This window comes from Falco naumanni, chromosome 10 (assembly GCF_017639655.2).
Source record: "Falco naumanni isolate bFalNau1 chromosome 10, bFalNau1.pat, whole genome shotgun sequence".
NCBI classification, from domain to species: domain Eukaryota; kingdom Metazoa; phylum Chordata; class Aves; order Falconiformes; family Falconidae; genus Falco; species Falco naumanni.
The window spans coordinates 21,338,945-21,360,827 of record NC_054063.1 but is presented as its reverse complement, the minus strand read 5'-3'; the positions used below and the strand labels follow the sequence as shown (position 1 = coordinate 21,360,827).

At 58.9% G+C, this 21,883-nt stretch overlaps 1 protein-coding gene across 2 annotated transcripts; it reads left to right on the top strand.

Annotated features, from left to right (window-relative positions):
• The first annotated feature begins 17,109 nt into the window (after window positions 1-17,109).
• On the top strand, window positions 17,110-21,810 carry DNTTIP1 (deoxynucleotidyltransferase terminal interacting protein 1). 2 transcript variants are annotated; one of them, XM_040609453.1, is made up of 13 exons: window positions 17,110-17,259; window positions 17,346-17,416; window positions 17,579-17,675; window positions 17,875-17,973; window positions 18,464-18,532; window positions 18,872-18,928; window positions 19,163-19,224; window positions 19,662-19,707; window positions 20,143-20,201; window positions 20,386-20,446; window positions 20,855-20,926; window positions 21,268-21,323; window positions 21,616-21,810. In XM_040609453.1, the coding sequence occupies exons 1-13, from the start codon at window positions 17,182-17,184 to the stop codon at window positions 21,764-21,766; spliced, it is 978 nt and encodes a 325-aa protein (XP_040465387.1). In that variant the 5' UTR covers window positions 17,110-17,181; the 3' UTR covers window positions 21,767-21,810. The 2 variants fall into 2 exon arrangements, with proteins under 2 accessions (XP_040465387.1, XP_040465386.1); XM_040609452.1 differs by having other exon boundaries at window positions 17,135-17,268.
• Window positions 21,811-21,883: the final 73 nt, after the last annotated feature.

Sequence of the window (21,883 nt, the reverse complement as noted above, 5' to 3'; positions counted from 1 at the left end):
CACTGGGACAGCCCCTCATGCTCCTGGAGCAGCCCCAGCATTGCCCAGGGGTCACCGGCGAAGGGATGGTCCCACTAGGGCTGGAGCCAGGGGGCTCAGCCCACACTGGGATCGGTGCCGTGGGGCCAGTGAAGCTGTGCAGACACAGACCCTGATCTGGGGCAGGCTGTGGGACAGGCACCACCTCAGGCATCCATCGAGGCAGGGGCTGTTCCTCATCTGTTTGGTCACATCAGCTCCCATCCAGGTCATGCTTGAGGGCAGACCTGGGGCTGAGAGCCCATCCAGAGGCAGCAGGAGCTGCAGGATGGTGGCTGGGGTGAACTCTGGGGCTGTTATGCGACACTGCTGAAGGCAGCCATCACCCAGTCCCAGCACGGGAGGGCAGCCCAGACAGACAGGCACTACCTGCTCCTGCCTCCATGGGCAGAAAGGACAAGACCCAGACATGCTCATCCGAGGACCTGTCCTTGTATTGAAGTGTCACAGCCCCATGAGAGAGCCAGGCTCTTCCAGCCAGGCACCATGGCACAGGAGGGAGCAGCTGTGCCACTGCGGGTGCACATCCCTGCCCTTGGGCCAGCAAGCATCCCCAGGTGAGCCACAGCCGCTGGCACAGCTGCCCTGGCCAGCAGCGCTGGTCCCCGCCAGCACCGTGGGGAATGGCTCCCTGCGGGGACGGGGACATGGCTGCCAGCAGCAGCTGCCCCAGGCAGGGGCCGTGCAGAGGCCACCATGCTCCCAAGGCTGGCACTATCGGGCACCTGGAACTGAGAGACAAGGGGTCAGGAATGGGGCTGGGCTGGGCATTGCCAGGGGCAGGAGCAGCCGCTGGCCACAGTGCACAGCACATGGTGCATGGCACACGGCGCACACAGCGCATGGTGCACAGCACACAGCTAGTTACCGATGTGGGAGCAGGCCTGGAAACACTCGCCCTTGGTCTTGAAGTTGTTCCTGTTGCCACCACAGCCGCCGTAGATGAACTCCTCACACTGCTGGCTGGAGGCGTTGAAGAAGAAGCGGCGGAAGAGAGCCTTGCAGCTCCCGCAGACGGAGGGCAGGTAGCAGAAGTCTGTGTGGTCCGAGGGAAATGGGCTGAGCCAGGGACAGGATGGGGATGCTGCCTGGCTCGGTGCTCCCGAGCACGAGTCTGCACGGCTCTGGTCCCTGCTTACTGCCAAACCCTTCCTGCCGGCTCTGCGCCTGCCTGCCCCGTGGCCCCACGCACCAGCAGCTGGGACGCGCCCCCACCACACAGTGTCGTACCCCCCCACCGTCTGCAGGACCCAGCAAGAGCAAGGGGGCAACCCCCTTCCCGTTTTGCTTGGCTCACCCCTCCTGTCACCGCCCCTGCGCTTGCCATGCTGCCATGCCAGAGCCCCGCTGCGATGGCACCAAGCCCTCACCCAGCACTGGCTCCTGGCACGTGTAGCCACACTTGCTGGGGCAGCACTTGGTGGCAGCGGGACAGCCGGCATCGCTGGTGCAGCGGGAGCAGGAGGCATCCCTGCGGCAGGCGCTGCAGTCCTTGTCCATCAGGTCCTCCACCTCTGGGATGTGGTAGCAGTACCCGGGCTTCACTGTGGGACACAGTGGCTGGGATGCTGGGGAGGGCCACAGAGTGGGGGGCTGAGCAGCCCCCAAGCACCCCAGGGCTGGACCCCAATCGCCTGTGGCCCCATGCCCCCGCAGACAGCCAGCACCACATGGGGCAGCGGGCGTGCTGGGCAGCAGCAGCACCCAGAGCATCCCTGTCCCCGGGATGTGCCACGGGTGCACTCACCCATCCCCAGCTCCTCTCTTCCAGCCGCGTGCGAGGCCGGGCCAGACCGTGCAGCGAAGGGGAGCAGGGATGCGAGGAGGAGGAGGAGGTGGCCGGGTGGCAGCTCCATGGTGTCCTGGGCCAGTTTGGGCCCTGGGTGCGGCGGGCTGGGATTTAAGGTGTGCCGGCGGGGCGGAGGGAGCAGGGCTGGCGCCCCAGCACGGCTAATTCCTGCCATGCGGGTAATGAGCCGCACCCAGGCAGGGCCTGGCCTCCCCAGCAGCATCCCAGCCGCAGCCCTTGAGCTGGGGCGACCGGTAGGACGGGACAGCTGCCCCGGCACAGCCCTCAGGGACCCCAGCCAGGTGGCAGCCGCATGCCCCAGCTGGGCTGGAGGCACCACCGGCACCTGTCAGCAGCCCACTGGGGACAAGCTGTCAGTGAAGACAGGCGGGGGGTGTTGGCACTGGCCCCTCTGCTGCCAGTGAGCGTCACAGTGCTGTCCCAGGGCATGGAAAGCTATCGGCTGTGGCACAGCCATCAGCCAGGGAAGGGTTTGGGGCACCACATGCCGCAGCACTGCTCTCCCTGCAGTGCACGTCCTTGGGGAAAGGCTGTGCGAGAGCAGTGCAGGACACGTGCCCCTTCTCTCCTTTCTCCCACGCTCCCTCCTGCTTGACAGACAGCATCCTGGGAGGGGATGGTCCCACACGCGGGGCTGAGCCCGTGGGTACCACCTCACCTGCCACTGTGGAAGGGAGGTCCCACAGGATGGTGATGCTCCCATCCGTTCCCACACTGCAGGCACCATCAGCTCTTTGCCACCCACTTCATCACCCTCTCCCAGCTTCGGGCTGTCCCCTTCATCCACACCTCTCCTGGAGGACTGCCTGTGTGAGCTGAGCCCTGTGCCCCCTCGCAGCCTCCTGCTCCTGGCTGTGGGTCAGGGTCCAGCAGCTGCATCGTGCTGGTGAGGGGCATCCCCTGGGGACAGGACGCAGCTCGCAGCCTGCCCAGCTTCCAGCTGGGAGCCCAGACCCACGGCAGTGCAGGGCTCCCAGCGGCAGATGGATCCCCAGCATCCTGCCGGCACCCGTGGGTGGGCGTGGGGTGAAACCTGCCATAAGGAGGGAGAAACAGATTAAGCTGTTCCCATTCAGCAGGAATAATTGTCTTCCTAATTACTGCTGTAATTACTGTCCCAAGGGGGAAGTGGAGGGTGAGGAAAGCTCAGTGGGGAGAGGCCAGGAAAGTTGGACCCGGGGTGGGGTTTGGAGGGAGGTGCCGTGACCCGCCTGCGCCCCACCGCAGCTTTCCCTGCCTCTCCTCTGAAGCCCCAGGACAGAGACACTGGCAGCATCCCCGGCACGGGACAGAGACGCAGCAAAGCCCAAGCAGGGCAGGAGCAAAGCCGGAGGGACATGCCAGTGGCAGTCAGGGTGGGTGACGGGAAAAGGACCCCTGCGTGGGGACCATGGTGGTCCTGGGGCTGTGTCTCAGTAGCTGTGCTTGGCACATCTCCCTCAGCCTTGAGCTGTCAGGGACATATCCAGTGGCACAAGGACACCCAGTCCTGCACCCCACAGGAGGGCAGAGCCGCGGCACCAAAATCCACCAGGGCTGCATTTTTTTTCTCCGCTATCTTGCCACAGTATCTCAGCCGCCCCGGGGTGATACTGTAATGACAGATACCATCTTCCAGAGCAGCCCCTGCTGCCCCTGCACTGGTGGTAGTGCCATGGCCAAACTGGGAAGACACCGCAGTCGACACAGAGCCAGTCCCGGGGTGCTGGGGTTCACAGCACCACGGCGGAGTGGGGAGGGGCTGCTTCCAGGTAGATGTGGGGGTTGCATGCAACAGAAAACAGCACCCCGTGAGGGACTTGTGTTGGCCACCCCTGCCCTGCCCTGCTGCCATGTCCAGCTCACCCCGATGGGGACGTGCAGTGTGAGTAATGGGCACAGCCACGCTGGGCAGAGCCACCAGCCAGACCATGGCAGAAATAGCGACCGGGGCAGCCCAGCCCAGGGAGCACCCAGGAATGTGGCACCTCCCAAGGCAGCCACCCAGCAGGGATGGGGACAGGGATGGTGCTGTGCCACTGGGATGATGCTCCTGCCCAGACCAGGGTGCATGGCAGGAGAGGTGATGGGAGAACCGAGGGGCAGAGTGGGTCCCCTCACCTGTGGCACATCCCAGCTGTCCCCACACAGAGGCCACTGGCCGATGCTCTCTAGGGCTGACACGAGCCAGGCACTGTCCCCTTTGCCCACCCAGAGACAGAGACAGGAACAGCCCCTATGGGGACCAGGGATGTCCCAGCATGCAGAGCCAGTGCTTCCCACTGCTCCTCTTCTTGCAGCTCCGTTTCTCCCAGAATGAGTCATCCCACCTGTGTGTCACCCCCATCCCACACAGAGGGGGACACGGACGGGAGAAAGTCCTCATGCAGCCAGCTGCTGGTGAGCGCGTGGTGCCACCCAGCCAGCCTGGACAGCAGATGGGCACAGACAGGCACTCACAGTTCAGATGGCACAAGCAGCATGGACTGTACGCGCACCCACTCATGCACATACACACAGAGTGTGGACTGCACATGCACGTGTCCACACCTGGCCGGCTTGGATTGCACATGCACACACACATGCGTGTGCAGGCAGCCTGCCCAGCCATGCGTGCCAGAGCCCTCCTGCCTCTCCCAGGGACAGGAGCTCCCAGAAGGGAGCAAGCTGGGAAAGCCCCAGCAGCTCCAGTGCCTCCATCCTTGCAACACACCGTACCAGCAGACCTGCCTGCAGCCCCATGCGGCGCTGGCATGATGCAGCCCCAGGGACAAGTAGCAGCTCCCAGGACAGCCCCTGCTGCCAGTGCAGCCTGTGGCAGGCTTGCAGATAACCCCACTCAGCACGGTGCTGGCAGAGGCTTCAGGGCCCTGGGAGAGCCAGGGCCTGAGTGATTGTCATGGGGCTCCAGTCAAGGGCAGAGCTGTGGGTGGGAAACACGGCCAGACCCCAAGGAGGGCTGTGTCCCGCTGAGTGATGGTGATGGTGCAGATCTGTGTCTGTGCCCAGAGCCCTGGCAGCAGGCAGACACAGAGGCCAGTGTGGCCGGTCCCACCAACCCCATGGAAGGGAGCAGGAGGCAAGAGGCAGCTCCAGCACCATGTGATGGGGACCCAGGCACCCACTCTGGCTCTGGCCCACTCTGATGCTATGGCCCCTCAGTCCCAGCACCCGGGCAGAGCCCCCACGTAGCTCCCTGCCCCCAGCACCAGTGCCCCACTGCTGCCCCAAGGCATGGGGCCGGGTGGGCACCAGCTTTCCGGGAGGTGCAGGGCTGAGGGGCCAGTGGCAGCACGGGGCTGTGGACCATGTCCAGTCACAGGACGTCCCTTGGGAGCCAGCAATTGTTCCTGGAGGCAGAACAATGCCCGGAGAGCTGCCAGGGCACCATGGGCCACAGCACCCGGTTGGGGAACCACCACACCCACACATTCTGCTGCCTCGGCAGGGCCAGCCCCACACCGGGGTCCCCCAGCTCCTGGCAGCCACCTGGCTGGCCCCTGTCCCCCAGGAAGCTGTGTTGTGGCACAGCACAGCACGGCATGGCATGGCACAGCATGGCTTTCTCAGGGCTGCACTGAGCAGCAGCACCTTCGTGCCTCCCTGCCTGGCTCATGCAGTAGCAGCAGCCTGCAGGAGGGAGGGGATGGGGGGGGGGATTCACGCTTGGATGGAGTCTTCTGGGCACTGGGGCACAGACCAGGTCACTGGGACCAACCTCCAGCCCCGGGAGGATTTAAACCCCTGCCCGTGCTGAACAGGCAGCACCCACGCTGCCCACACTGCACCATGCGGATGCTGTCACTGCTTCTGCTCCTGGGGCTCTGCTGCCTCTGGGCCCGGCTGGTGTCCACAGGTGAGTGCAGGGTGGGCATGGGGAGCCAGGGGATTGGCACTGCGGGGAGATGCATAGCCGCATGAAAGGGATGAGCGCAGCCATGGCCGGGGTGCAGTGTCCCGCACAGAAGTGTCGTCTCCCTGCACATCCTTGCACATTGCAGAAGAGACTGGCAAACTGCCCAACAGCTTCCCTGGGAGGGGTGCCTGGGGTCTTAGGAGCCCTCACCCCTACTGCAGAGCTGACAGCTGCACCCGGGTATGCTCCAAAGTGAGGGCCTGTGACATGGGTCCTGCCATCTCTCCCCAGGGCTCACCTAGCCCCGTCCTGGACCTGGACTGAGGACCCAGCATGTGCAGCCAGCCCACACCAGACAGCCGGACAGCTGTCCGTGGAGGAATCCATCAGCTGCTGGATATGCACCCATATTCTCAATTCCACCTCCACCCCCTCACCCTCAGCTCCATGCTGAGCATGGGGGTCTCTGTGCCCCCCCCTTCCCCCCAGTAAACCCACTCTGCAATGAACACTGGCTGGCTCCTGCTGTGTCAGTCTCCTGGTGAGCCCATGCCAGCCTCCGTGGGACCTTAATGCCCCTGCAGGAGGGATGGAGTCCCAGGCAGGGGCTGTGCCACCGCAGCAGGCAGGTCCCTGAGGAGCCACACACAAGCCCTGCCCATGGGTCTGTCTATCCCTGCCAGGACCAGGCTTGTTCTTATTCTCGAAGACCCTCCTGTGAGCAGGGAGCAGGATCTCATCGTGCCCCCAGAAAGGATGCAGGCTTGCTGCAGGGCCACAGCAGCACAGCCAGACCGAACTTGGTGCAGCTCTGCAGTGAGCGTGTGTTGGGGCTGCCCTGTGCCCTTGGGGGTCAGCTGCGGGTGCCCCTCGCACCCCACATGGGCAGCAGTTTCCCAGCTCCTGCCCTGCTGCCAGCATGGCAAGGGGCAGCATGGCGGCACAGGCAAGGCTGCAAGGGGCTGACAAGCTCCCGGCACCCAGCACCCCGCCTGTGCAAAGCCAAATCCAGGACCTGTGGGTGTCCGTGCCGGCATAGCTCCTGGCTGAGCCCTGCCATGGCAGCTGTTTTCAGAGGATGCCGGCGGGGGTGGGGTGGGGGTGGGGGCAGGCTTTGTCCATGAAGCAGCTCACCTCGAGGAGCCCCAGGAGGCTGGGGGGGACAGACTCCACAGGGAGGTTTCTCCTGGCCCAGTGATGCTCTGCTGGTCCTGTGCAGGTGCTGGGGCTGTCCCTGTGGCTCTTCCACAGGGGACAGAGTCACATCACTGTGCAAAGGGTCCTGCCAAGCCCATGCCGGGCAGGAGCAGGTGCGGGAGCTCCCCATGCCTGGGACAAGGCTAGGGCAGCCACGATGGCCTGGCTGTGCCAGGCACTGACCAGGGACAGGTTGTCACACCAAGCTGGTGGCCCAATGTGCTGTTTATTAGGAAAGTGAAGGTCCTGCACAAAACACCATTGGTGCCTGGGACCAGCCCTGGCAGTGTGAGGCAAAGAAGGAAGCCAGGGGCAACTGCCCCTGCGCCCACCCACTGCGGGCTCTCCTTGCCCCACATGCTCCTCGCACACCCTGTGGTATTGGTCACCAAGCGTCATCACCACCACCACCATCATCACCGCCATCATCACCACCATTGCCATCATCCTCTCCATAGTCATCATCATCATAGTCGTTGTCATCAGCACCATTGTCGTCACCATCGTCATTGTCATCAGCACCATTGTCGTCACCATCGTCATTGTCATCAGCACCATTGTCGACACCATCGTCATTGTCATCAGCACCATTGTCGACACCATCATCATTGCCATCATCACCATTGTCATCACCATCGTCATTGCCATCACCATGCCCATTTTCATCGTCGTCATCATCATCATCATCGTCATTGTCGTCATCATCATCGTCACCGTTGTCATTATCCTCCCCACTGTCACCCTGGTCAGACTCAGGCTTCCCTCCTGCCTCAGGCTTCCCCTCACTCTCCGGCTTCCCCCCGGTCTCTGGCTTCTCCCCCAGCACAGGTTTCCCTCCAGCCTCCGGCTTCCCTCCAGCCTCTGGCTTCCCTCCAGCCTCCGGCTTCCCCCCAGCCTCCGGCTTCCCCCCAGCCTCCGGCTTTTCACCTGCCACTGGCTTTCCCCCTGTCTCTGGCTTCCCTCCAATACCTGGCTTCTCACCAGTCTCCAGCTTCACTCCAGTCTCTGGCTTTTCCCTAGTCTCAGACTTTCCTCCACATGCTGGATTTTTCCCTGAACTGGGTTTCTTCCCAGTGTCCGGCTTCCCAGCCAGGGTGGGCTTGTTCCCCACTGTGGGCTTCCCCCCAGTCACCAGCTGCTTCCCTGATGCAGGTGTTGCAGCAGTCACCAGCTCAGACGTGGGCAGGCGCTGGTCCTTACCCACCCGCTCTGCACCTGACTCCGGCTTCCTGTCCTGGGTGGCCCTGCAGGGCTGCGGGCTGGGCACCATGCTGAGCTCTGCCTCAGGCAAAGGGTTCTTCCCTGGAGGAGCAATTCTGGGATGTCCTGGCTGTGGCCACCTGGCAGGGGTTGCTCCATGGAGCCCTGGAAGGGAGCAGAAAGCAGCAGTGTCATCCCCAGTGTGCTAGCCGCGCACTGCCCTCCCACCCGTGGCTCCCACCACCACAGCTCCCACCCGCCAGCATCTGGGTCACTGCACAGGGTGCCCAGCTGGGCCAAGCCCACAAGAATCTGCCCTTTGATGGCTGGTCTCAGATCTGGCACCCTGATGCTGAGCCGGGGCATCGAGGGCAAGACGCTCCCTGTGCTCGCAGCAGCCGCGTTTGCTGTGGCACTGCACAGCTGCCTTCCCTGCAGCTTTTCCCAGTGGGTTTTCAGGGCTCTGCTTGACCACTGTTGCCTGCACAACCGGGGTGATGCAGCCCTCCAGGGCTACCCCACTGCCTGCCGGCACATGGTGGGGTCATGGTGGGGCTGGTGCCCAAGGGGCCCCCACCACTGGCAGCAACAGGGCTGCAGAGGAGCTGCTGCAGGAGCTGCAGCATACCTGCCTGCCCGGGCCCTCCTGGGCATCTCTACACTGGAGCCAGCACCCACCTGCGGCTCCAGCTGCACCGGGGAGAGATGGCACCGTGCCATGCCACAGCCTGCCCCAACACCCACAGCAAGTCCCACAGCACCAGGGCTCATCCCCACCCTGCTCCCCCCATGGCTTCTCTGACCCTTGCAGGCAACACTGGCAGCTGCCAGCACCCCCAAAGCACTGGCCTCCCCACCGGCTGCTCCTGCAGCATCCCACAGCCCACCCACCAGCAGACAGCTACGGGGCTGATTGCAGGTGCAATGCTTGGAGAGCCAGGGCAGAACTTGGAGAGGAAAAGCAAGAAAATGTGTGTACACGTGTGATTGCAGCAACTTCTTAACAAAACAATTACAAATCCAGCATGCGCTATTTAACCAGGGAATAAATATGTTGTTGAGCACATTTAGGAAGTTGGTCTGCACGCTCTCCTGTTGAGCAGCAGCAACGATCCTGCTCAGCAGCAGAGTGGCACAGCACAAGGCTCCCCACAGGCAGCGCTGGCCCCTTGACATTGCTCTGAGACGGGGAAGGGGACCAACGCGTTAGCAATGGAGGCACCAGCACTGCTGGCTTGTTGGCAAAAGGCAGGTTATACTCTAAAGCTTAAAATCAGCCTGTAAACTGAGACTGAAAGAAACTCAAGTTTCGAGAGAAAAGCATTTGGAAAGCAATGACATTTCTGCTGATGTATTTTCATCAGCATGCGATGGCCCCAGTGTCTTATTACAGAGAAACGGCAAACCTGGCTCCCTCTGCACAGGAGCTATTGCTGCCTCAGAGTCTGAGCTTTAGAATAAAACAGACCAGCTGGCAACAGGTGCAGGAGCATTCCGAAAGAAGCGGTTCCACGAAACTGTAAACACTGCTCTCAGAATCACTTCATGGCTCATTCAAAAGAAATGATATTTGCACTTCTTTGGAATCTGGCATTTTTTCCCAAGAAAAAAAATATGAGAAGGAAAAACATACTTCTTTGAGAATTTCCCTCCTCCCAGAGCAGCTCCTCCCCGGTGGGGCTGGTGCTTTTGGAGGGTTCATGGCAGGGAGATGCCCTGAAACTGTCACGAAGCAAAGTGCAGGAGCAGCTGCCAGCCCAGGCGAGGAGTGTGCTGCACTCTGGTCCGAGGGGCAGCAGAGCTGAAGCACGGCTGTAACTACCTGCACCTTCTCATTTTGGCTAGAGATGCCCCAAGCAGGGCTATGAGGGTTGGGGATCCCCACTCACCCCAGGGAGTTCCCAGCCCCATGGATGGAGGCTAGCCTCCCCAGCCAGGAAGGACTACCCCAGGCAGCCCAGTCCGGGTCTGGTCCAGCCCGTCTCGGTCCCATCCGCCGCACCCTGGGGCTCTGCCCGGGCTGACATTTCCACTAGTCCCTGCCCTGGTCACTGGTTTGACTGACAAACCTCCTCCCAAGCATCCCTATGCCTGTGTGCTGGCACCACTGCCATCTCAGTCCCCACCAGGGGTTTTGCCAAACTCAAAGATTAAAAAATTTAAGCAAGGGCTAAACCTCACAAGGGTTAAAACTCTTCCCAGAAAGCTTTCATAAATAGGATTAAAACAGACATTTAAACACACATCACTGAATATCATCACCAACACTGACATAGTGGAAGAAAGCATCCCTGCTCATTGCAGGGCGGTTGGACTAGATGACCTTTAAAGGTCCCTTCTGGCCCAAACCATGCTATGATTCTATGAAAGTATGGAAAATATTCTTAAAATCTAGAGAGGCCAGGTGTTTCCAGCACGCCCGTACTTGCCTGTGGTGGGTGCTGCCTGCAGCTCTGCCCACAGGGTGAGGAGCCCCAGCAGGAAGATGCCTCTTGCCGTCATGCTGCCGGAGCCAGTGGCCAGGACTGAGCCAGGAGGCAATTTAAAGTTCCTCCCAGGCAGCCCAGGTCTGGGAATGGGAGGAAGCAGCTCACAGGTGACTTGGAGGAACCTCCCCGTTTTACTGTAATTCTGTTTTCTAAAGAGCCACTCCAGCTGCCTCTCTCCACCCACAACCAAGGCAGGAGCAGGATCCAGAATCAGCCGCATGCTGCGGGGAGGACAGCACAGGGACTGGGAGCAGGGAAGGGGAAACCGTGGCTGCACAGAGGTGGATTTTTCACTGCTGCTCTTGACAGGAATCCCCACTGCCTTGTGGAAGGCTGTGGCTGACCCCTCCACCACTGTCACTCAGCACTGCCCAGGGACAAAGCATCCCCCTCCAACCCTCCAAGCCCCAGCATGCAGGATGTTGCCAGTGCCTCCCTGCGATGCCAGGTGGGAAAAGGCAAGGCTGCCCACACGTGCTCCCAATCGGCTCCATTCCTGCTGGACCCTGTGGGCAGGTCCACACCCTGGCATCTGGGATCCTTCAGACAGTGCTGGTCCTGCCACCAGCGCTGCCTCTGCCAGGGCATCTTCCACTTCCCGAGAACGTTCTGCGAGGTGTGTGAAGGAATGGGCCTCCAGCACCATCACTTTATTAAATGGGATTTGCAAAGACAGTTCGAGTTCGCTGCAGGGAAGGCAAGTGCCAGCCCAGAGGCAGCCCCGTCCGGAACAGCACATCTGCCACCATCGCATGGCAGCACAGAATTCGCTGCACAGGTCTTGTACTGTCACTTTGGTGAGCTGTATTTAAAAACCAGTAGGAATAAACGTCTCCTGGCAGACAGAACACACCTCGTACTGCAGCACCACCGGTTTCTTTTCTTCGTGTCACTGCTGTGTTAAATCCATGAGGGACAGTACGGTGGGAAGCCCCTACACACAAATCCTGGTGCAGTTTTAAATATGAGAGCTCTTGACTGAGACGGAGTATCTCCTGGCAGACAGCAGCAGCCACGCTGCTGCTCAAAAAGATGTCTGGGCAACTCTGAGTGAGCTTTACCAACAGCAGCGGCCACTGCACTGCTGCAATGCTGGGCTCTGCCCCAGCACCAGGCTCCGTACAGAGGCAGGAGCCCGTCCCTGCCCCACAGCACCAGCGCAAACAGACACAGGGGCTGAGCGCCCACCCAGGCAGCCGTGCTGCAGAGCTTCCTCCTTCCACATGCAAGTACCCTTTGTTCCCAAATATGAGACACTATTTTCAGATTTTTTCAGGCCCAATATTCAAGGCTTCATCTGAATACCTGTCTCTAAATCAAACATTTCATTATTTTTGTTCTGTTCACGAGCAGCGCACTCTAGCTGTTTCAAACTAACGTAAATTCCCAGGTTTTGGCATCCAAATGAGCAAGCTCAAAGTCTCCTCAGCAAATTAACACTGTCCCCTTTCCCCATGGGGTCCTTCTCCTTTGTGGCCTCCCTAATCCCCTGTCTTTGTGGGGAAGCCCTGTGTGGACCTGGGCATGTACCAGGAGCCGGCAGAGCTCAGTGCAATCCTTCATCAGCCCAACCAGAGACTCCATCAAGATGCCCTCAGAGCAGCTTTCTGGGAACTTGAGCATAAATTGCAGGGTTTAGTGTCCACACATCAGTGCTTAATTTATTTACACATGACCATTCAATAATTGCATGCATGAGCGCCAAAGGAGTTCAAGCAGGAGCATGTAGTTATCACATACACGAATGCCAAATCAGCTCCCATGGGAGCACTCAGACAGCACAGCACAGGGACCCGGGGGAGCACATAGCGTCCACAGGCAGCATCAGCACCCAGCAGTGCATGCACGAGCACACTCTCTGTTCACTCTTGAGGGCTGTTTTGGGCACAAATTGCCTAGTTTAGCAGCAGTGCCTGTGAGGGAGGAGGCCACGGGCTGCCTGGAGCTGCACCTGGTGGGCACAGCTGTTATCTCTAAACAGCGAGCAGAAGTTTGTGTTGACTGACAGTAGATTAAATTAATTAAAAAAATTATTGAGTTAATACTATTTTGCCCACGACCAAGACTCCCCAGCCTAAGGACAAGGCTGAGCAGCCCCTTACGGGTTGAGTGCCCACAGTCGCTGAGGAACCGTGAGCAGAGGAGCAGTTTCCCCCGGCAGCCAAGGACGGGAGCTCAGGCTGCTTCCCCCGCTGCGAATCTAGCGGAAGGATTCTGCTCCAATGAAATAGAGGTCTACGGAGGGAAAAGTCTCAGGATTCCAAGGACGAGAGCTCACTCAGGGCAAGGAGACCATAGGCCTTCAAACCCCAGGTTCAAACTGATGGCCTTCAGCAGAGATCCACATTAAAAGAAAACTTAAATGCACTGACACATTTACCTCCCTTTTCTGTCCATCTGACTTCAGGGTAAAGACTTATTTAATGTGTCTGAGGTAACAGATAAAGTAGTGCCTTTGGTTATGTGAGGGCTAACCCATTTAAACTGTTATTCTCAAATCACAGAGGAGTGCTAGTCAGAATCTGATTTTGCAGTTTTTTCCTTCCCGATTTAATTATTTCTTCCTGAATTATACACAAACCAAAGTGCAATCAATATTATAGGAGAACTTAAGGACTAGTCTGGTCAGGACACACCAGCACCAGGCAAGAATGGGTTGGATTAAAAGACAAAGTTTAAGTCTGCAGTTGTGGGGTGAGTGAAATTAATTGGTTTGAACTCAACATTATTTTTACAATTCTGAGCAAGTGCATGCCACTTGACGCGAACACTGAAAGGGCAAAGTTCCTGCTCAAAGAGCTTTCCATCAAAGTCACGTTGAAGCAATGCAGGGGCAGTGCAAGAGACATGACTCAGCAGTGGGAAGGTGCATGGCTCCCTGCTGCCAAACCTGTGTGGGAAGAGGGCTCATTGCAAGAAATATGCTGTAAGTACAGGTTTAGTCTTCTCCTTGTGGCCATGACTCAATTCAGATGTAATTTCTATGCAAACCACCCATGTCTGTTGAAGATCCAGTGTTCCACACCTCGCAGCTCTGTGGCTCAACCTGATGGCCCGGTGCTTATCGCACGTTGCTGTCGCTGTTAATCACGATCAAGCAGGACACCCTACGGAGCAACCTGTGCCATCCTGCCAGTACCAGCAGCGTTGACTCCCTTCCACGCACCCAACAAACCATCTGGAACAACTTGAGGGACTGTAATGCTCCTTCCAACCCCGGGACTGCCATGGCAAAGAGCTCTGCCTCTGCCCCCACACTTGCCCAGTGGCTCCTCCTCTTGGGAGCAATGTCGTCATTTTGGCATGTTTCTCTTTTAGAAGACCATAATCTTGGTTAACATTTAGGGAACTAATGAAGGAGGACGTCTGACAAGCACATTTCTCTACTGAAATAAACAGGAAAGATGAATCCTGCAGGTCCTGTTCCAGCTCCACGATTCGGATCCTGCAGAGCAGGATCGTACCTACACCCATTGCACATGGCAGCGCAGGTCAATGGAGAGTGGGATGTGCACCAGAGCCCTCTGGCTCACTCTCAAAGGTGACTAGTGTGCCCACCAGGAACATTATTTGGGTCTCCAAACACTTTTTGGTTGTTTCCCCTCTCTTCATCAGCTGTTTCCTGACTCTCATTGACTACCTGCAGTGCAGCACCAGTCTCATGGGAGGTCAGAGAGTGAGAGAGAAAAGTAAACCAAAAAATAACATCTGCTACTGCAGCAGGATGCAGCAGGTGTGTACAGCCCCTCATTGAAATCTTGCGAACACTGTGGTCGTTTGCAAAAGAAGCCAGAAGAAAGAGCAAACGCCTGTGGTGATGAGCAGCACTGCTCCTGCACCCGAACCCTCCTGGGACGGCTGGGCTGGGGCTAAGGCAGGTGGTCGCTGAACTGAGGGAGAGCTTGCAGCATCGACGTGAATCCCGCTTCCACCGGGAGGCAGCAGCTGGCCTCAGACCCTGCTGGAACGTCCTGAGGCTAACAGGGATCGGTAGGAATTGACATTCAAGCCGCTTGGTTTCCTTCTGTCTCCCGTTCCCCTTCCTACCCACCCCAACCCACCGAAACACAGGCTCTTTCTTCTATGTCCAGCTAGCAGACTTTCTGTGAAGGCTGATATATATTTACAGCATTTAATGCTAAGAAGTAGTGTTACACAGGTTAAGTTTACTGCAAGGTGACCTGCAAGGGCAGACCCAGCCCCCTCATAAGGATCCAGCCAGATAACGAAGCTTTGCCTGCACAAGTCTCGGCTGCCAGACCAGGATGTGGGATCGGGCTCAACGGGCTGTCTGCTGCTGCCAAAAGCCTGCCTGCCCTGCAGGCCTGCTCACACTGGGGACACCGAGGGACAGGCGGGACTTGTCCAGAGTCTCTCTGCGAATCAAAAAAGAACTCGGGTAACCTCAGCTGTTAAACGACTGTTTGGGTCTGGCAGGCTTTCACACGCCAGTGTGTTCTGTCACATCACCTACTGCACAGATCCACAGAAAAATTACCATTAAAAACTGGGGACTGGAGGAGATCCAAACAAGTATCAGTTACATTTAAGGTGATCCCTGACAGACATTGTTCTGATGTGCTCTTAAAGACATCCCTGTCCCTGCAAAGACAGGGACTCCTTTAATGAGAATTTGTTCCAGTATTTAAGTTTTCTTGTAATTAGAAAGTTTTTTGCACTTTTCCAAATCTCATTTGATTCAAACCAACACAAGGACTTCTCATCTGCTGACAGTGGGTTACAGAGAGCAACCGATTGCTGTCTCCTCTGAAGCATATGTACAGAGCAGAGCCCTCTCTCCATCGAGCTTTCACAGGTTAAACAGAACCATTCTTTTCACCTTTCTCTATGAGTTTCTACCACCATAGTTATTTCTCCTCTCCTCTGGATAATGTCCAATTTCTGTGGCTAACAATTTGGAGCAACCAAAATAAGCACACAAAAAGCGCAGTGCTGATGATAATGAAGTTATAGCAACATTGATGATGACTCAGCTGGTCACACATCCACAGGTCAGGTTTGTGTAACAGCCCGGTCTCATCCCAGGCTGACACAGCCCTGGCCAAAGCAGCAGGAAGGGGATGACAAGGCAGGAGCCTCAAGTGTGTGAGCCCCTGAGTCACCAGCCTCTCCTCCTGCAGCCAGCTCCGCTCTCCCATGGGTGCTGAGCACAGTTACTGCTGGGCCAACAGCTACGGCAGAAGAACCACGCTGGTCACACATCTGCTGGCTGCAGACACAATGCTGAGAGATACTGAGAGACCGTCCTCTGGAGGCACCACTGCTGTGCACACACCAGACATCGGGCAGGAGTGTCTGGCAAAGCCAGTGGGGAAGGAGAGCCCACTTTCCCTCGCTGCAGCACGGTGAAGTGCTTCCCCGCTTGCACACAGAACGCGACGACAGCGAGCTGGCAAGGGCGGCTCAGGCATGCCTGTCCTGCACCATCCTCAGCTCGGCCACGCTGGACACAAGGCCTGAGCGGCCTCAACACCGCGTGCTTTGGGAAACCTCATTTGTTTGGTTTGTGTTACAGTCATCTTGGAAGTAACAAGGGAAAACACTACCAGCACGACAGCAAATGTTTTTTAAGTTGTTATCAAGCTGACCCAACAGAAAAGCTTCTTGTTAACCCTGGCACAGTGTAAGATGACCTCGAAAATGATGGAGAAGTGGTTTTAACTCTTCTGCACGTTAGACAAGATGAGGACACACAGGTTTGGAGTGTTTCCTCAGATAAACAGTGAGATTCCAGAAGGATGAGAGACTTGAGGAAAAAGATACAGAGCTGCTACAATTGGAACAGCAATGAGGGTTTTCTGTTTTGGATGTAGAAAATAAGGCAACAAAGGAATGCATGGATCATGGAAGGACAAATACATTTCTGCCACTGCAGTTACTTGGGTCTCATGGGCAGGGCCATTGTGGGACTGGTTTCATCTGAGCCAGGTCCTGTTCCTGGGCGGAAAAGGGCAGGACACTGCGGCTTTAAGGCTTTGGGATATATGACTATTTTAGAGCTGACCATCCATCACTGCATTCATCCATGAAGCCACACGTCTTTAGAGCTAAAGATTTCTTCATTGCTGTGTGTTCTTCCATGACCTCGCACCTGTGCATGTACAAGAGGGACTACACAAACCAAGAGGTGAGGTTAAAGTAAGCAATGAGGAAAATACCACGGCCGAGGCGCAGCAGGAAGCACCGGTGGGTGTGCTAAGGCCGCAGCGGCGCTGCCAGCCGGCCTCGCCCCTGGGGCTGTTTGCGTTCGGTCGCTGCTCGGCCCCGCCGCGGCGGGGGCACCAGGGGGCTGCGTCCCCCGGGCCAGGCCGCGGCTGAGCCGGCAGGACGGGGCCGCCCGCCCCGCGGCCGCCTCTTCGGAAGCCGCCCCGTGCCCAAACGCCCGCCCCGTGCCCGCCGGGGCTTGTCCGTCCCCCGCTGCCCTGCCCCGAGCCGCCCCGCTCCCGCTCGGGCCGGGCCGCCGCCGCCGCCGCCATGGCAACCGTCGCTTCCGGTGCGCGGCCCAGGCGTCGCGAGCTGACGACGCGTGGGACCCGACGCTTCCGGTGGTGCGTGCCGGGGTCGGGGCCGGGGCCGGGGCCGGGGCCGCCATGGGCGCCGCCCGCGATGCGGAGCAGCAGCCGGGGCCGCCGGGCGAGGAGGGCCCGGACGATGGCGAGGAGCAGCTGGTGAGCACGGTGAGGTGGGAGCCGGGGCCGGGGCCGGGACCGGGGCCGGGGCCGGCCGGGCAGCGGCTGACGCGTATGTCCCGCAGAGCCCCTGGAACATCATGATCAAGCACCGGCAGGTGCAGCGGCGCGGCCGGCGCTCCCAGATGACCACCAGGTAGGGGCGGGCTGCGGCCACCGCCGGAGGGACCGAGCTGGGCTGGAGGTGGGGGAGGCCGGACCGGCGGGGCTGGGCATCAGGCCGGCGGGGAGGGTCGGAGTTCGACCAGACTGGGGTGGGGGGGCCCTGCGCCCCCCCACCTGATTCCTCCACCTGCAGCTTCACGGACCCGGCCGTGTCCATGGACCTGCTGCGAGCTGTTCTGCAGCCCAGCATCAACGAGGAAATCCGGGGTGTCTTCAACAAGTATATGAAGGTGAGAGCTGCAGCAGGAACAGGCCCCGCCGCCCCTCCCCGTCACAGTCTGCTTGGAGAGAGCTCAGCTGCCAGCTGCCGCGCAGGGCTGTCATGCCTGTCTTGTGGCCACCACTGTGCGCGGGACTTGGGCCCACATGCCTGCCCCGACACTGCCTGGCTGCTCAGGCTCTAACCCTCTCCTGCCACCTCCTCTCCAGTTTTTCCAGAAAGCAGCAATCAACGTGCGTGATAATGTCGGGGAGGAGGTGGACCCTGAGCAGCTCATCCAGGAGACGTGTCGGAGCTGCCTGGAGCAGGTGAGTGCCAGTGAGGGACTCCACTCCCTCAACGGAGTAGCCTGGCCTAGGACACATCCCTCTTCACGGCTTTGGCATTAGCTGGGAGGGGGACATCCACAGCCCTTGTGCAGTTCCTCTGCTTGGCTTCCTTTTCACTGGCAAGTGGCGAGCAGCCAGCGCTGGGCAGCTCATGCTGCTGCATTTCAGTACTGCTGCCGGAATGTGTCATGCAGTTGGAGCTTACACAGAGACCGACCCTCTGGCAACCATCAGAGAGTCCTGGGGGCGCAAAGCAAATGTTTTTTCTTTCATGTCTTGCTGTTTTGCCAGCTGCCCAGACTTTCTCGTGCTCAGATTGTGCTTTTGCATCTCACCATCTGTGAAAGCACTGCATGGTGGCACTGCAAAAGCAGAGCTGTTACAGGACTCTCAGGCAGATGCATGGAAGTGGAGGCTTCTGGCAGGGCCTTCTGTGGACCCAGAATCATAATCCTTCTTCTTTCTGCAGGCAAAACTGCTGTTCTCTGATGGCAAAAAGGTTGTTCCCAGGTTGCCCCATGAGCAGGCAGTACCAAAGGTAAAAGTTGTTACTGTTCCCAGAGGCTTAAGTGACTTGTAAGAGCTGGGAGGAGGATAAGGAGGTTTGGAATTGCTTTGTCCTCTGCCTTTTTCTTGTCCACCAGCACAATAGTCAGGAGGCAGAGCTAGGGGATGTTAGACTAGGAGGGAGGTGAACCTACAGGGCGAGGAAAATCCCAGGTGCAGTTGCTGCTTGTTGCAGTTCAGTGTGTCCCATCAAGGTAGGGTGCAGTCAGTGTTGCCCCACGGAGGAGAGAGTGGCTGGCTGGATTTGTGGGGCCCCGCACAACTAGGCAGGAGAAGGGCCCTGCTCATCCCACTGCCACTCCTCTTTCAGCGTGCCCGACAGATGGATGACGAGCTGAATCGTCGAGGGAGCCCCGTTCCCAAAAAGGTAGGAGGGTTTTCCATGCAAGGGATTTTATGTTTTGGGAAGTTTGTTCCTTGCTCCTGGCCGTTCCTGTAGTATGCGTGTGTGGAGGTGCACAGGCAGCTTTTGTGATGCCTCGGAAGTGCCAGCTAGCACTTCTCAAGACAAAAAGAGCAGCTTCCCTAGGAGGGGGTGGGTAAACCAAGAGGGTTCTCTCAGCCTGCACAGCTGAGTCACTGAAGGATTTCTTCCATGCAGAGAAAGGGGCGACCTCCAGGACAGAGCCTGTCAAATGATCGTGGGGTCTCAGGCATGGCTGCGTGAGTACAAGTCCTGAGCTAGAGCCCCTGTTTTGGGAGTGTGGAGGGGAAATGAGGTTGCCCAGATGGGGGAGCACAGAAACCCTGCATCTCCTTCCGCTTCTACAGAAGGGAGAGGTGCAGGGGAGTACCAGAGGGCTGGCAGGAAGTGTTTAGGTTGAGGTGTTCCCCCAAAGAGGCAAAGACCTTTGAGGAAGCGGTTTTAAATAGGCCTGAAGGAGTGAAAAGGTCCAGCTGGGCCATTCAGAGTGAGCAGCATGAAACATGATGGTGGGGGAGTCTTGGCAGCCAGAGAGAGGAGAATGTGCAGCAAAGCTGAGGGTCTGGAGCTGGGCACTGCAGGGAAATGGAGAGTGTGAACAAAGGAAGAGCTGGGGCTCAATGCCTGCTGCTGATGCCACAGGGACTGGTTCTTACTGCATTTTCCTTCCCCTCAGGTGGAAGCTCAAAGTCTCTGAGCCTGTGAGAAGGGATGGACCAAAGGTATTGGCTGGCCGACACTGCTGGGCTCAACCTCTCCTCCCCTTTGCTTCTGCCAGCAGAGCCCTACTGCTGCAGGAGCGGAGGACAGCGCCAAGCTGTGCTCTGGCCCACCAGGCCCCTGCAGTGCAGGAGAGAAGCAAGAAGAGGAGGCACTGTAGCCTGTAGCTCTGCGGTGTGGTGCCGCTGTTAGGAGACCTGGGGAGAGCAGTAGTAGCCATAAGGATCCCACGCATGTTTCCCACAAGGGAAACTGCTTAGGTCAGCCCAAACGGAACAACTTCCCTCCTCTGTGGAAGTCTGGAGGTCTGTGGCCAGCTCCCTCCCTCCCAGGCTGGGGGCGGTTCCGAGGTTCCCGGTCAGAGAACTGAGGCTCATGGAGCATGGGCTGGCACCAGCTTCATTTCTAATGTTGCCCCTTTTCCAATTGCTCTGTAGTGGGATCCATCCCGACTGACTGAAACCACAACCTTTGTGCTGGGATCTCGAGCAAACAAGTAAGGAATGGCCCTGTTGCTGGAGGGTGGTGTCTCCAAGGCAGGAGCCCGTAAGACTCCTCCCGTCACTTCGCTTCTCTGCCTCGAAAGCAGTAGGAAGGGCTTGGGGAGGAGAGGAGGTGTCCCTGTACCACTGCAGCCACCCTCTGCACAGGTGTAACACCCCCTCGTCTTCCTCTTTCAGAGCTCTCGGGATGGGAGGAACAAGAGGGCGACTCTACATCAAGCATCCCCACCTCTTTAAGGTCAGATGCCGCAGCAGGATGCTTCCTCCTTTCAGGGTTTGCTCGGAAATGGTTTCCGACGGGAATCGGGAGCGTGTGCTTCAGCTCGCTTGTTTTCTTCCTCCCCCACGCCTTTGTTTGTTACCTTAGAGCACGTACACACACAGTCTGGCTAGCACACTGGAACATAAGTTAACGGCTTAGCGCAGCCTCCAAGGTGGTGGGTTGGCCTGGAGCCAGGGCTTGAGGTTGGAGAAACAGCAGGCAGAGCTGAGCCCCCCTGGCCCCAGCAGCCCCCGGTGGGCAGCACCGTGGGGGGCAACATGCTCAAGGGAACGCTGGAGCGGGGCACAGCATCCCAGCAGGAGGGTGGTCAGAGCGCGAGGTCTGTTGCCTGTGTTCAGCTAGGTCCTTGCTGCTTTATTGCAGTACGCAGCCGACCCGCAAGATAAGCACTGGCTGGCAGAGCAGCAGCACATGAGGGCCACTGGGGGAAAGATGGTGAGTACGGCCGGGCTCGCGGCTCCTGCAGCCGGCAGGAACCGTGCAGAGACCCACCGCAGGGCCAGAATGGGCCGAGGAGCAGCGTGCCGGCTTTGGCAGGAGGCTAGGCAGGAGGGCATGTGGAGGCAGAGGTGCTCCCCATCGTGCTGCAGAGGTCCGGCTGCTGCTCCTCGGGATGTGGGCGAGCAGCGTGGTCTGGGAGGCACAGCCAGCTGCTGTGGGGAGCAGCAGCTCTGCGCTGGATGGGGACGGGATGCGGCACTGCCCTTGCTGCCCCTCGCAGGCACCAGAGTGGGTGCATGGCAGCCCTGAGGTGTCCCCCCCACCTTGTGCTGCAGGCCTACCTCCTCATCGAAGAGGACATTCGGGATTTGGCTGCCAGCGACGATTACAGGTGAGGACCAAAGCAGAGGTGCTGTGGGTGCTGCTATGCCTGGGGCTGCTGCCCTGGGGGCCCACACTGCACCCACCCTTGCTGCTCCACTGGAGGGGGGCCCTGTGCTGGTTGGGGGCTTGGTGCCAGGGGTCTGTGGTGGGTGCTGCGGTCCATGGTGGGTGCCAGGGGCCCTCATGGGGGGGTCCACGGTGGGTGCCAGGGGTTTGGGCTCACTGCTGGTTGTCTGTGGTGGGTGCTGAGGTCCACGGCGGGTGTCAGGGTCCTCCCATCTTGCCCCACCTCTCCCCAGGGACTCTGTTGACCTGCGGCTGGAGGAGCTGAAGCCCTTCATCCCACCGACATGGATGACTGAGAAGATGCAGAGGCACATGGAGATGCTTCGCCGCGAGGGGGACGCGCTGGCCCCCGAGGGTCCCCCCGAGGGTCCCCCCGAGCCCTGAGGCCCTGGCCCCAGAGGGCCCCAATAAAGCCGCTTCGCACTCGCCTCTGCCGCCTCCTGTGGAAGGGTGTGTCTGGCCCTTTAAGGGTCCGCCGGGACCAACGGTTCCGCCAATGAA